At 33.8% G+C, this 14,891-nt stretch overlaps 1 protein-coding gene across 1 annotated transcript in view; it reads left to right on the forward strand.

Moving 5' to 3' along the window:
• The window catches only part of LOC101970633 (adhesion G-protein coupled receptor V1-like), a 105,762-nt gene extending 94,503 nt beyond the window's left edge, over nucleotides 1–11,259 (forward strand). The window contains 4 exon segments of the mRNA XM_078036158.1: nucleotides 4,304–4,401; nucleotides 9,465–9,593; nucleotides 10,289–10,538; nucleotides 11,137–11,259. Coding sequence (XP_077892284.1) covers nucleotides 4,304–4,401; nucleotides 9,465–9,593; nucleotides 10,289–10,538; nucleotides 11,137–11,259 — 600 coding nt within the window.
• The last annotated feature ends 3,632 nt before the right edge of the window (nucleotides 11,260–14,891 follow it).

A 14,891-nucleotide genomic window follows, 5' to 3' on the forward strand; every position in this document is an offset into this window, starting at 1 on the left:
TGTAGGGTAGAGCAGAGAACTTCAGATCAAATGTTTTGTAGAAGATATAAGAAAATTCTGCTGCCCCTTTTCCTCAGTAAGTTATATAAGATGGTTATATACCATTGGTCAAGAATCAACACTGAGGGTTGGGATGTGGCTCAGAGGTAGAGCACTTGCCCAGCATGCATGAAGCACTAGGTTTGATATCAGCACCACATAAAATGAAATAAAATGAAATGAAATAAAATAAAGAGATTGTGTTCACCTATAATTAAAAAATAAATATTTTTTAAAAAAGAATCAACACTGATTTAAGTGGTTATTAAATAATATATCTTGATTGTTTTGTTATGATTATTTGTGTGCTTTACCAAAAGGAACTTTATATTTCCTTTTAATATGGGAAAAATTGGGGTACCTCTGAAATTCTTGGGTTATAACTTTTAAAGCTTGTTCTAGATGAATACCTAATAGGTGTTGTGTTCAAACAGAACAAATGGGTTTGGGAACATTTGTTCAAATACCATGTATGGCAGCAATGCTTATTTTAGCATTACTTACGGTAATAACAACAATCAAAACAAAAAATTGCTATCTAGGGGGGCCTAGTTCAATAAATTCTGGTGTATTGATGAAATACAGCCATGAATGAACCACACAAAAACATTTTAGTCAATAATGGACCACATTATGGTGTTCCCATAAGATTATAAATTCCTATTAGTATTTTTACTGTAGCTTTTCTGTGTTTACATTTGCAAATACTACCATGTGTCACCTATAGTATTAAGTACAGTAATAAGCTGTACAGATTTGTAGCCTGGGAGCAGTAGGCTAAACCATATATCCTGCATGTAGGTACTTACCAGGTAGTAAGTACTCTGTGATATTCACAAGGACAGAACTATCCACAATGCATTTCCCAGAACATATCTCCCTTGTTAAGTTATGCATGACTGTATGCCACAAAATAAATATTTCATTTTTTAGACATAGTTATATAATTAGACTACAAGAATAATAAAACAAAGCACTGAAGATATAGATAATCACATATGGATAAGGTTATAAAACTTAACCAATAAAATTAAAGGATGCCCAGTTAAGTTTGAAATTCAGATAAACAACAACTAAATTTTAAGCATATATACATCATAAAATACTTACTTGCCATACTTATTTAGCAACCAGTTATTATGTGCTCATCTGAAATTTAAGGAATCCTATACTTCATCTAGTAACCTTTCATATATATCATGTTAAACTAACACTTCAACCTCAGCTTCAGAAGTTACAGCCTAAATCTACCAGGGCTGAATAGAACTTGGTTACATAAAATCTTTTATTGCAGGTAAAACTGTTTCTAAGTTCTAAGTTTCCAAGTTCTTTGAAACAGAACCCACCCTACATAATGTTTGTTTTATTTTCCATAATGTTTTTTTTACTAAAATCTCAATATCTTAGATAAGATCACACACTCTAGAAGTGTTATTTATTCATGTTTGCATGATACAAATATTGTCCTAAAAAAAGCAATAGCTTTAAATGATTCATATGAAGACTTCTAGATAAAATCCAACAGTGGGGTTGGGCATATTTTTGCAATAACATGATATTCTGGCCTCTGATTTTCCCACGCATGGTACAGTAAAAATAATTTTAAAAGCTGTCAGTTGCCTTAATAACACTATCAGTCTTTTAAAACCCTGCTGGATTTGATATTACAATTTTAATTTTACCAGATTTAGATTTCCTGGCAATTGGAGGTTAATAAAACATGAGTCAGGAGGTCTAATTTTGTGTTCTGGAAAACTTGAAAGAGCATATGAATAATTTGTTTTGTGGAAGTTTGGTAGACCATCTCCCATTTCCAATGGTTGCTTCTTTTATTTTTAACCCTGACATGTTTTTAATTTTTTTCCCATGGTTGCTTTAAGTCTTCTGCTTGTTTTTAAGTCAATTTCTATAATTTGGGTGTTTCTTTTGTATCTGTTTATGTAAAATGTCCTTAAAAAGCCAGACTATTTATTTTTTATCACACACACTTTAATATTATGCATTTGATGCCAAGATTATCTTGTACCTATAATTTATAATAGTACTAATTGGCTTAGATTTCAATCTGTATTTTACTGACTGATTTTGTATTTTATAATTGCAATAATTTTAACTAAGTTGTCTGTGACCTGAGTTAATCTGTGTTGTTTTTTGACAAGCCTGTGGAGGATTTGGGCAGTCAGTGCAGGTATCTGTCAGGAACACCTCCTGGGTTTGGCCAGTCACCAACACTGTGTTCTGGCTGACTTAAGTTATTTTCTTTCTGAATCAGTTTTTTTCCCTGGAAATGAAACAAAGGTCATACTAGGACTTTCCTCAGAGGATTCTTGGGAAGATTAAAGAAGTTAACATAAAGTTGTAAGAACTCTGAAATGCCCACAATAACCAAGCGTTATATAAATGCCCTTTTTGTTTTATTTTGTGCACTCTACTAAAAGGAATTGTTTTCCTTGAACATAGATAACAGTTTGAAAAACTCTAGAAATTTTGGATCATAACTTTTAGTTCTTAAAATTATGTACCTGTGTCTCTGTTGGCTTCTGGCATTTCATTTTCAGAAATGCCTCATGTCAGATTGAATTTTTGTTTCTCTGTTACTATGTTTTATTTTTCTGATTTCTAGTATGACTTTTTTTTAATATTTTAAAAAAATCACTCAGATATTATATGTCTGGTGTTTTTTGTTTTCTTAATTTCCTCTGATTGAAAGTAATCTCTGAACTTTTAGACAGGAGTGTCTCTTTAGCTTATTAAAGAACTGTGGTATTTTTTTTTCTTGTATCTGTTCTTTCGTATGCTTGTGTCTGAGAGATTTGTTCTACTTGTCTGTTACGTTTTCTTTGAGTTCTAGGAGAGTTTCTTGAGCTTATTTTCCATTTGTTATGACCAGTTTGCTTGTTTCAGTGTCCAATCAGCTGTTCTTTCATCTTCCTTTGTAATTTCCTCATTGTTAAATTGTTATTCTGTTCCTTTCGTTGTATTTCCCCTGTGGATCATTCTGCATTCTCCCTTCCTATCTTTGAGGTGGCTACTATAAATTCAGATCTTGAGTTCTTCTTTGAGTTTGGAATGTTACTAAGTCACACACAAAAAAAATATGGAGAACTCCCTCATGAGCTCCTTTAGCAGGAGAAACTGGTTAGTCATTTTAAGGCTAATATAAGTTTATGTGCAAGTTGATAATGTATGTTGGCAGGAAGAGCATAATGTAGAATATAGAGAAAGTGATGACTTGGAGTTTAAAAAATTAACAGGAACTTATTAGATATATTAAAATGGAACAAAATAAGTCACTGGCTTCATACCATTGCTTAGGTATTAGTTGAGATGTGGGCTCCTTCATTCTGGCAAGGAAAAACCATGAAGGTGATTTTCCCCCCTATTTTTCTAATTCCTCCAATAATGAATAATGTAGTCTTCCAAAGTAGGAAGGGTCATACTTTCTGAAAAAGACAAGGATGCCAGGTGGTTTTGAGTACTATTGGTTGAAAATAATTTCTTGATTTGATTATTAGAATTTAATGACATATGGTAGCTTCTGTTCATTGAAAAACAGACAAAAATAATCCTACTTCCATTATAAAAAAATATTCTCTAGGCATTTATTTCTTTATATGCTAGTCAAAAGAATGTATGTTCTTGGGGGTGGTGTAAAAATGGGACTTGTTTTAATTCATCAGGCTAACTATTGTAGTTAAGTGATCCAGGTGACCATTTGGCTATTAAAGATTAAATAGAAAATATTTTGGCTATTGTGTCTTTTTTAAAATTAAATGTTTATTTTTGCATTTTAAAGCGCAAATGTATTTGAAATACCAGTTTCTCTTAAATGCTTCATAGGTTCATGTTTGTAAACATTAACAACTGTTAATAAAGATTTTATGTAGTATGTAGATGACATGTAATTTAAGAAGTTTATTTTTAAAGTATATATTTTTTATTTATTTATTTATTTTTTTATTTTTTTAAGAGAGAGTGAGAGAGAGAGGGGGACAGAGAGAGAGAGAGAATTTTAACATTTATTTTTTTTTCTTAGTTCTCGGCGGACACAACATCTTCGTTTGTATGTGGTGCTGAGGATCGAACCCAGGCTGCACGCATGCCAGGTGAGCGAGCTACCGCTTGAGCCACATCCCCAGCCCTAAAGTATATATTTTTATACTTGAATTTTTTCTAGATAACTGTTGAAGGAAAAAATCAAGTTTTCAGTACCAAAAGCAGAACTCTTTTCTATGAGATTCTTTGTGCTCTTGTTAATCCAAAGCTCAAGGATACAAGAGGATTCAGCCACTTTACAGAAGTGACTGAAGATTTTGCCTTTTCTCTGCTGACTGAATTTACCTGTGGCTCTCCTAGTGAAAAGTAAGTATCTTCTAATACATCAATAGTACCTTACATGCATTTCTTCACTGTTTACCAAGCAACATGTGATGCAAATTGACATTGATATAACTGAGAATTATTTGGCCAAAGCATTGTACCTGTTTGGCAAATTAAGCGAATTGTTTGAAAAAAGCCTAACAGTTCCATGAAGAAAAATGAATGAGTACTGTTAGCAATATATTCTTATTATTTCAAAGTGTGTTTTAAAAGTCGTAAACAGCCATGTCTCCAACTTTTATGTATTCAATGAATAGAAGATACACTCTGAATAGAACCAAAAAAGGGGAGCTGATTCTGAACTTTAGGGGTCTTTTTTATTAATATCTTTATGAATTTTATTTTCATGTGGTACTAAGGATTGAACCCAGTGCCTCACACATGAGAAGTGAGTGCTCTACCATTGAACTCTATAGCCCCAGCCCTAGGAGTGTTTTGATATGCTACTACTTGTGCTTCCAAAGACAGCTCTCATACTCTGTTGAACTTTGGGCTGGAGTGTCATGGCAAGAAGCTAGCCAGAGGAGAAGAAAAAAATAAAATACAGTGCATTTAGAGACCTAAAAAAATGTTTTATTTTGTTTGACAACATAAAAGTGGCTGATAATATAACATGCCTGGAAATTGAAATTCAACTTGATTTTCACAGAGGAAATAGGATCTAGAATTATATTTCAGAAGGATAGTAACAAAAACAGCATGGCATTGGCACCAAAATAGGCATGAAGAAATGGAATAGAGTAGAAGACATAGAGACAAATCAATGTAAATACAGTTTTCTGATAGTAAGATAAAGGTGCCAAAATATATGTTGGAAAAAAGATAGCCCTTTTAACAAACAGTGATGGGCAAACTGAAAGTCCATATGTAGAAGAATGAAACTAGACTCTTACCTCTCACCCTGCACAGAAATTAACTCAAAGTATAACAAAGAACGAGGAATTAGACCAGAAACCCTGCGCCTGCTAGAAGAAAATGACTTCCTTAACAAGACTCCTAAAGTGCAAGAAATAAACTAAAAATATCAATAAATGGGACGGTATCAAATTAAAAGGTTTCTGCTTCAAAGGGAAACAAGAGCATGAAGAGGGAGCTTACAGAATGGAGGAAGATTTTTCCTACCTGCTCCTCAGGGTGCTAATATCCAGAATATGCAAAGAACTCAAAACACTTAACACCAAAAATCCAAATAACCCAATTAATAAATGGGAAAAAGAATTAAACAGATACTTTTCAAAAGAAGAAATACAAATGGTCAACAAATAAATGAAAAAAAATGTTCAACATCTCTAGCAATTAAGGAAATGCAATCAAAACTACATTGAGATCTCATCTAATTCCAGTCAGAATGGCAATTATCCAGAATAAATTATAAGTGTTGGTGAGGATGTGGGGGAAAAGGTACATTCATACATTGCTGGTGAGACTGCAAATTGGTGCAACCTCTTCGGAAAAAAGTGTGGCAATTCCTTGAACAACTAAGAATAGAACCACCATATGACCCAGCTTTCCTACCCCTCAGTATATGTCCAAAATATTTTAAATCAGCATACTATAGTAATGCAACATATTAATGTTTATAGGAGCACAATTCATAGTAGTCAAACTAAGGAGCCAACTTAGATGACTCTCAATAGATGCACGAATAAAGAAAAGGTGGTATATGTACACAATTGAGTGGATATATATATATATATATACACACACACACAATTGTGTACAGATACACAATACTCAGCCATAAAAATGAATGACATTATGGTGTTTGCCTGTAAATGGATGGAACTGCAGTAAGACAGACTCAGAAAGTAAAGAGTTGAATGTTTTCTCTGATAGGTGGAAGCTAATAGAAAATAAGGGATGAGGGATTTAAAAAAGGAGAAAGAGAAAGGGGAAAAAGTAAGATGAATTTCATCAAAATATAGGAGACATCAGTAGAGTTGAGATTGAGAAGAGGATTTAAAAGGAGAAAGAGATGGGAAAAGGGAAGAACAGTGGAATGAGTATGACTGAGGTTTCTTATGAGCATGCATGGATGTGGCATGGTGGTTCCTGACACTGGGTGTATTCACAGGATGCTAATTAAAAAAAGTAAACTCTAAATGGATTGAAAAAGAATAGGTGGAGTAGAGGGAGCAGAGGTGGGGAGTGCTGGGGACTGAATTGGAGCAGGTTCTGTTCCATACTTTTGTGATTATGTCAGGGTGTATCCTGGTGTTGTATGTGACTGAAAAGAATAAAACAACAATAACCATTATTTAATGAGTGCCATCTGCTTAAGACTAAGTTTATGTAAATCTTTTAACAATTTTATTATTTATTCTCAATGAATGCTGTCATCAGTGTTTATTACATTGAAATTTACAGATACTCTGAAGACTACATTTAAAAACTCATATAATAATTTAAATCATCTCTTTATTTATAGATCCCTTTATGAACTCTGGCAGGTTAACTAAAATACCAGTTGAATACCTAAAACTTTTAATGTTAGTTTTTAAGTCCCAGGACATGCAAAGTTAAAAGAGATGGTTAATACAGACATAAAAAGGTTTGTGGTAGCCTTTTAATCAGAGAGAGCAAGATATAAATAATAACATAAGTGATCTTAACTGTACACCTCTGCTCTAGTCTTGACATAGTTTTGAATTGAAGAATATGAGTGAATTATAATATTAAACATTATAACATTATAATATTGAAATTTATATAACGTTCAACTTAATCCTCACCAAAGGTTTTATATATATATATATATATATATATATATATATATATATATATATATATATACACACACACACACACACACACATACACACACACACAACACACACATATATGGAGAGAGAGTTTTATATATAATAGTTACATATATATGTTATATAGTGTATATATATACACTATAATATAGTTCTTTTAAATGTTTTTGTTAGCTCATTGTAACCCATAGCAATCAGTTCGTTTTGACACAGTCATACATGCATGGAATATAATTTGCTCCATTTTAATCCCTAGTATACCTCCCCTCTTCCCTCCTCCAATTTTTTATCCTCTATTGTACTGGCCTCCCTTCTATTTATTTATTTTTTCATTGGTCACCAGATTATGATGAAGTATGGACTCACTTCCAGGGCTTCTTGACCCCACAGTCCTGCTTTGTAACAACTCCCTTCCAACCTCATGGATCCTAGGTGTTCAGACTTTCATTCCACATGAGTGCCAGTGGGTGACAAGGTTAAGACAAAGAACCAGCACCCTTTTTCCCTGTACTCTCCCTTTAACCTTGCAGGGTGAGTCCCAGTGTTTGAGGTTTTTATTGAAAAATAAGCAAAGTATCGATAACTTCACAGGTGCCTCATTTTAGGAGGCTTCTTCTCTTTACCACTGCTCCTAGATGTCTATCTGAGACCAATGATTAGCAGTTCCTTCTTAGTACCTTTGATATATTCTTTAATCCTGTCTTCAGAAATCTCTGACATGGATTGCTTATTTGTTTAAAGTAAGTTCCCACTTAAGCTACAGAATGTTTCTGTGTGTGTGTGTGTGTGTGTGTGTGTGTGTGAGAGAGAGAGAGAGAGAGAGAGAGAGAGAGAGAGAGAGAGAGGTGGGTGAAGGAGGAATCAGATTTAGTATTTTAGAAACATCATGTTGAAGAGGTTGTTGAAATTAAAGCAGAGGGAAAGCAAGAAATAGGAAAACTAGGTGGTAATTCCAGAGATTTGTAGGGCTGAGGGAGGAGGATGGTAGGTTCCAGTCAAGCCTGGGCAACTTCATGAGACCTGTCTTAAAAAATAAAAAGAAATTAAAAGGAATGAAGGTGTAACTCATTGGTAGAGTGCCCCTGGGTTCAATCTCCAGTAGGAGGAAGGGAAGGATTACATAGGGGATAACTGTTGAGTGAAGATGAATGTTCAAATTAATGGAACATAAAAAATGAGAGAGATCACTATTATTTTGTTTTGCTTAAGTAACTCCAAAGACAAAGATAACCATAATTATGCATATCTATATATTGTCTTAAGCAATATCAAGAGCATCTGGTGAGAATAGAAGATGTGGGAATTGAGCAAGGATAATGTCAAAAATGATGGAATTCAGAACAATCACCTGAAAACCAAATACAACCAATGTCATGGATTGTTTATTGTTAATTCACTGTGACCACTGAGGTTGGTCACAATGAATTAGTATAGGGACCATTCAACATTAACAATTGATCAACATATTAATATGCCCCCCACACTTAAGTCTAGGTATGAAGTAGCTTATGGGATTAACCAAGATGAGTGCATTTGAAGGGCATCAATATAAAAGGTTAGGTGCCAAGAAGGGTTGGTTTTTATCGAGGGTGGGGAGAGTCATTGTGATATAATTGTGATATAATGTCGGTTTGCCAAGATAGAAGAATCTATGGTAGTGTTGACTGGTCAGATTCTCAGTAGATTACAGGTCGACGAGCCTAAAATGGAGCAATGGGGGGTGGACTTCATTGGTCTTAGTTGATTTGTGGCCTGGTCATGGGTTCTGTAGTGGCAGCTATTAAGCGGGGAGTCCCAATGATGATTTAGGAAGCTGAGTGGGGAGACTGTATTGCATTTTTGACAAGTTGTGTTGAGGCATGTGTAACCCATGGAAATTGAAGTGTTTTCATAGAACACTGGGACCTAGAGCTCTGGATAAATGGTGGGTTAGGTATAGATAATTGAAGGTGCAGATTCAATTGTGGTCATTTAAGCTGTGGAAAAGTTTTGTTTTTTTTTGTTTGTTTGTTTGTTTTTTTTTTTTTTGTTTTTTTTTTTTTTTTTTTTTTTAGAGAAGGGTATATAGTTTAGAGGAAAAAGTTATCCTTTGCTCTTTCCTTTTGTTTCTCAAATCTTTCATTTAAGATTCTCTTCATTTACTAGCTTAGGGTGTCTTGGCAAGGTATCATTTAGATCAATGGCCTAATTATATATACTCTACATCTGTTTTGGTCCATGTAACTTAAACACTTAATGCATAAATCTTATACTAATGACCTGATGTTCTCTATAATTTTTAAGGCATGTTTCAGATCTGATTTATCTTTGTTTCTCTTCATTGTTTGCAATGATAATGGGTTCACAGGTTGCAACAGATTCTCTGGGTGACTGGTTACAAATCCAGATTCCTATGACTGCCAACCGCCTCTTGTGAGTAAGATTTCTGAGTTAGTAAGTCTGAGTATAAACTAGATAGTTCTATTTTAAGCCAAGTTCCAAATGATTTCAACACATATTGAGGTTTGAAAGTAATTTCATTGCACACAGGATCTTATCATACCTAGGAGATCTTCAAATCTGAAGATTAAATGAATAAAGCTCACTCTTCAGAGTCATTTTTCTTACCAAATGGTTATATTAGTTCAAATGCTTTTATGGGTTAGGAAGGCATGAGGTACCCTCTAGGTGAAACATGGCTCTTGATATAGCTAAGGTTTAAGATGTTCTTGAATCAAACAGTGCTTCAGTTTAGTGGGGATACCCTTTTCTTACCCTGTTCCACCAATACTGATGTTATGAACACAGAAAAGTACATTTTACAGCCATAGATTGTATCTTGATATCCATTAACCAGCTTTAAAAAAAACAAAAACAACAACAACAACAACAAAACCTTGTTTTAGGTTACAGGGAGGATTAGTCAAGAAGATGTGGAAAGTTTTGTGGAAAAGTTCATAACAGTTAACCATAAAGAAACTGAAAGCAAATTTTACTTAGTGCTCCTGGGCTGGTAATGTCATTGTTATGTAATAAAGAGCAGAATCCAAATGTAATACATTTAAGCGGATATATGGTTGTAAATACTCGCCATTTTTGCAGAATCTTTTATTTATTTTTTCTTGCAGAAGCAAAACCATCCTTGACAGTTGCCCATACTTGTCAATACTGGCTCTTCACTGGTATCCTCAGCAAATCAATGGGCACAAGTTTGAAGGAAAGGAAGGGAATTATATTAGAATTCCAGAGAAGTTATTGGATGTCTCAGATGCACAAATAATGGCTGGGAAAAATTCATGTAAATTAGTCCAGTTTACAGAGTATAGCAGTCAGCAGTGGTTTATAACTGGTAACAATCTTCCTGCTCTGAAAAACAAGGTAATCTATCATTTTAAAAATTATGTTGTTAGAATCTCATGTTTTCTTTAGCAGATATCTGATCAGAATACATCTCTTTGATGAGAGTTTTGGCAGATACTATATGTGGTGAATTAATATAAGCAGTCTTTCATGTTCATGAACCATTTATAGAATTTTTAGTTTCAAAATAGTTGGAAAAGTCTCTTTCATGTTTTATTGAATTATTTTACTCAGTATATGAATTGTATAAGATATATATATATATATATATATACACACACACACACACACACACACACACACACACACACATATGGAAAGTAACAAAATATAGCTTTCTCTAATATCCAATTGTATACCTCACTCTTGATAAAGTTGGCAAATTATAGTTAAAGTGAGTGCTGTTAGCTGAATATCACTGAATGAATGAAGCAGAGGTAGAATGTGCATGATGGAAGACCAGTCAGATATCCTGCATTGATAAGTGAGCTCTCTATTAATACTGGAAGAAAACAGATAACTATTATGAAAATGAAATATAGGTTAGTATGCGAAATTCATTCTTAACATTGATTCGAAAATGTCATTGAATTTTCTATTCCTTTTGTTATTACAGGTATTGTCTCTGAGTGTGAAAGATCAGAGTTCACAACTCCTGACTAACAACAATGAAGTCCTCTACAGGATTTATGCTGTTGAGCCTAGAATTTTTCCTCAGACATCTCTCTGTCTCCTTTGAAATCAGGCTACAGCAAGGTACTTATTAACAACTTTTGAAGATTAGAGTTTAGTCCTTCCACATACCAGCACCATTAAACCTATTTTTTTTGAACTGGATATAGAGGTGGCACTCAGTGACCTAACACCACAGAATAATCTCTACAATAAGACAGAGGAGCATAGTGAATCATCTAGTATCGTTCAGATGGCAAGCTCAGCCAAGTGATTTAACTGTGTGTAGCACATTTATTTATTTATTATTGATCATTTTGTAGGTTGTGACATGAGTCGTGCTCAATTCAGATAACTTTTCTGAAGTCATCAGTTAGTTTTCTGGAAAGGAAGGAAATTCATTATTTGTCTTCCTTTCACCTGGGCTTGTGGTTCAGGAGCTGACACTCTATGTTTAGAGAGAACAGCAGGATATATAATTCTAGTCCAAACATGTTGGATATATTTTAGGATTAAAGCCAGGTATAGGAATGGGAAGAAAAGCAATTATTTCTTTTATCTTGACCTAAGGTCACAAGTTTCTGAGTAGTTACTATCACTCAGATCTCAATCAATGGTGCAGGGCCAGGCAATGCTGGTCAAGAAGGTCTAGGATTGTGTATATTTTTGAGTGTTAGCCACAAAAGCTAAAATTATAACTAAATTTAATGTCTTTGTTGGGCAACCAACTGTCTGCTGAAACAGCAAAATTTTGGTTAGTCTCTTTCTTTTTCTGTGAAAAAAACATTTTGAAGTGAAATTCCTATGCCTGAAGGCATATCTCAAACCTAATGCAGATGGTCTCTGGCTTAAGATGTTTCAACTTAGTATTCTTCTATTTTAGAATAGAGCAGAAGTGATATACATTCAGTAGAATTCATACTCAAATTTTAAATTTTGCTTTTTTTCTTTATGGATGGTATGTGGCATGATACTGTCTCATGATGCTGAGCTGCAACACTAAGCCATGGCTCCTGGTCAACTGCATGATTATGAGGGTGCACTGTGTAGCTAAACTATGATATGCAGGAGGTTGTATAGGTTAAGTGCAGTTGTAGCTTGTAATACTGTACACTTATGATGGGTTTATCAGGAGTTAACCCCATCATATGTCAAGGAGCATCATTACATAGTCTGAAGTCCTCAATGCATAATTAGAAATGAAGGTTTCAAGCCCAAATGAAAAGTTTCAAGCTCAGATCCACAGTTGAGGTTATGAAGTTATATGTCCTTAGAAAAGTCACAGACTCAAGATGCATTAAAAGGGAAGGGAGCATAAACCTGTAATCTCTGGGAATGCAAAATGAGTGAAAATTTATAGAGTGAAGCATTTGAAGTACATTGGAAAACATATATGATTGGCTCTAATTTTTTTTAAAAAAAAGGTGAGGAAGGAATCTTAGAATAGCATACAAGTAAAATTATGTGGTTCAAAATACAAGAACTTATGAAATCATATGGAAGGGCAAGAACTACATATATCATGGCTATGTTATCTCTTAGGATTTTAGAGTGATAGAGAAGAGTGGGTCTGTCTTACATTTATAGGCAGGGACTGGTATTACTGTTGGAAGACCAGCTTCTTTGGTACTGGGAATGCTGTGGCAGGTGTGGTTGTATTTAGACTGTTTCTTAAGGTGTCTGGTGGAATTTGTTGGCTCACATCCTGGACAAGATGTTCCCTTTGGTGTTCCTTCTTCAAAACGTGGTCTGCTTAGGTCTTGAGTAAAGAACACTTAAGTTCAGCAAGTAATTTTTTTTTCAAAAGACATTTCAACATCTTAAGTACTGACGAAAGAGGAATAGTGACTATTGTGTTTTGTTCCAGCTGGTTGTCTGACAGTCAGTTTTGCAAAGTGGTTGAGGACACTGCAGATTATGTGGAATGTGCCTGTTCACACATGTCTCTGTATGCTGCCTACGCCCAAACCGACAATTTGTCTTCATACAACAAAGCCTTTTTCTCTTCCGGATTTATATGTATATCAGGTCAGTGATAGTGTTTTCAAGTCAATAATTTTAAATAATTGTGAGAATGAAGGTCTGTTTTTCCATATTTTTTCCCAAAAAAAATGTCAATTGATATTTAGAAAAAATATTTACTACACTTATTTCTGAGTTCAAATAGTATATATTCGGTTTACTTGTCTTTGTACATTATACAAATGAAATCATATAGTTCATTTTGGCTTTGACTTTTCCCATTCAATATTTTATCTGTGAAAACCATTCATGCTTTACATACGTGGGTTGGTCATTTAAAAAATATTTTCCACATTTTTTATTGGTGTATCATAGTAGTACATATTGATGGAGATATTTGCTGTTACATATTTGTATGTGCACACAATTAAACAATATAACTTGACCAATATCACTCCCCAGCACTTTTGTCCTCCTTCCCTCCCTCTCTGCCACTCTATGGTTCTTTAATATATGCAAGATATGAATATCATTATTCGTATCCTGTTGTTTTTCTATTTGTTTTATTTATTAATTCACACAATAGATATTTATGGATGGCCACTTATACTACAGACAAAGGAAAAAGTATAGGACTTAGTCCCAACTCCTAAGGAATATATATAACACAGTATAAGAAGCTAGATAGTAAGAAAGGTTATAATTTGCTGGTTTAGAGGACAGGTTCTGTGAGATAGAATTTCAGGATTATTTGAGATAATCCAGTCAAAGAATTTTGTATTTGCAATAGTTAAAAAAAAAACAACGACCCTACCCTTTGGTTGATTTGTATTCTACAGCTTAACCATTTTAAATATGGCAAACACTGTATTAAAAAATATCATCTATCATTATACATGATGTGCCAAAGGACATGTTGTCATATATAACTAATTAAAACAAATAAAAATTATTTTAAAAATTATCTATCATTTTCCATATCCAAGCCTTAAATTGTATTAGTACCTGTCAAACTAATCAATAGAATTATTCTCACCTACTATATTAATTATATGGTTGGAAGTCTGAGAATTCCTTACTGTATATTTCTGTCCCCCATCTTCAGCACTTCTGTGCCTTAATTCACTTTTTAAAAGCTCCACAACTCTTTTTGTGAACAATATGTTTATTCTACAGAGAACTAGGTATAGAGTAATGGTTTAAAATACAAAACCTGAAGCCAGAATGTCTGGTTTCAAATACTTGATCTGCCATTAGTGAGTGTGAAACCTTGAGTAAATTACATAGTTTCCACATACCTCAATATCCTCCTGATGATGTATGATTATAAATGATATCTACTTAATAAGGTGGGAAATATATTGAATCAGACATTTCTGATATTCTACTTTGATGATGTTTTATCTGTAAATGTAATTGTCATTGAGTTTTTCTGGAGACAGAGTCAAGCAATTAATTACTGTTCTTAGTTCAGTTGCTAAGATATTTCCAATATAATTTGATTTTATATAGCTACAAATTTTCCTAAACGTATCTTAATTATGAACCTAATTTAGATTCAATAGCAAAAGTTAATAATTTCTTATTCTTTTTTAGGGGGTTACCCCAGCCCTATTTTGTGTTTTATTTAGAGAAGATAAGGTCTCACTGAGTTGCTTAGCACCTTGCTGTTGCTGAGGCTGACTTTGAACTCAGGATCTTCCTGCCTCAGCCTCCTGAGCCACTGGGATTATAGGC

The sequence above is a fragment of the Ictidomys tridecemlineatus genome, unplaced genomic scaffold (genome assembly GCF_052094955.1).
Source record: "Ictidomys tridecemlineatus isolate mIctTri1 unplaced genomic scaffold, mIctTri1.hap1 Scaffold_215, whole genome shotgun sequence".
In the NCBI taxonomy this organism is placed as follows: domain Eukaryota; kingdom Metazoa; phylum Chordata; class Mammalia; order Rodentia; family Sciuridae; genus Ictidomys; species Ictidomys tridecemlineatus.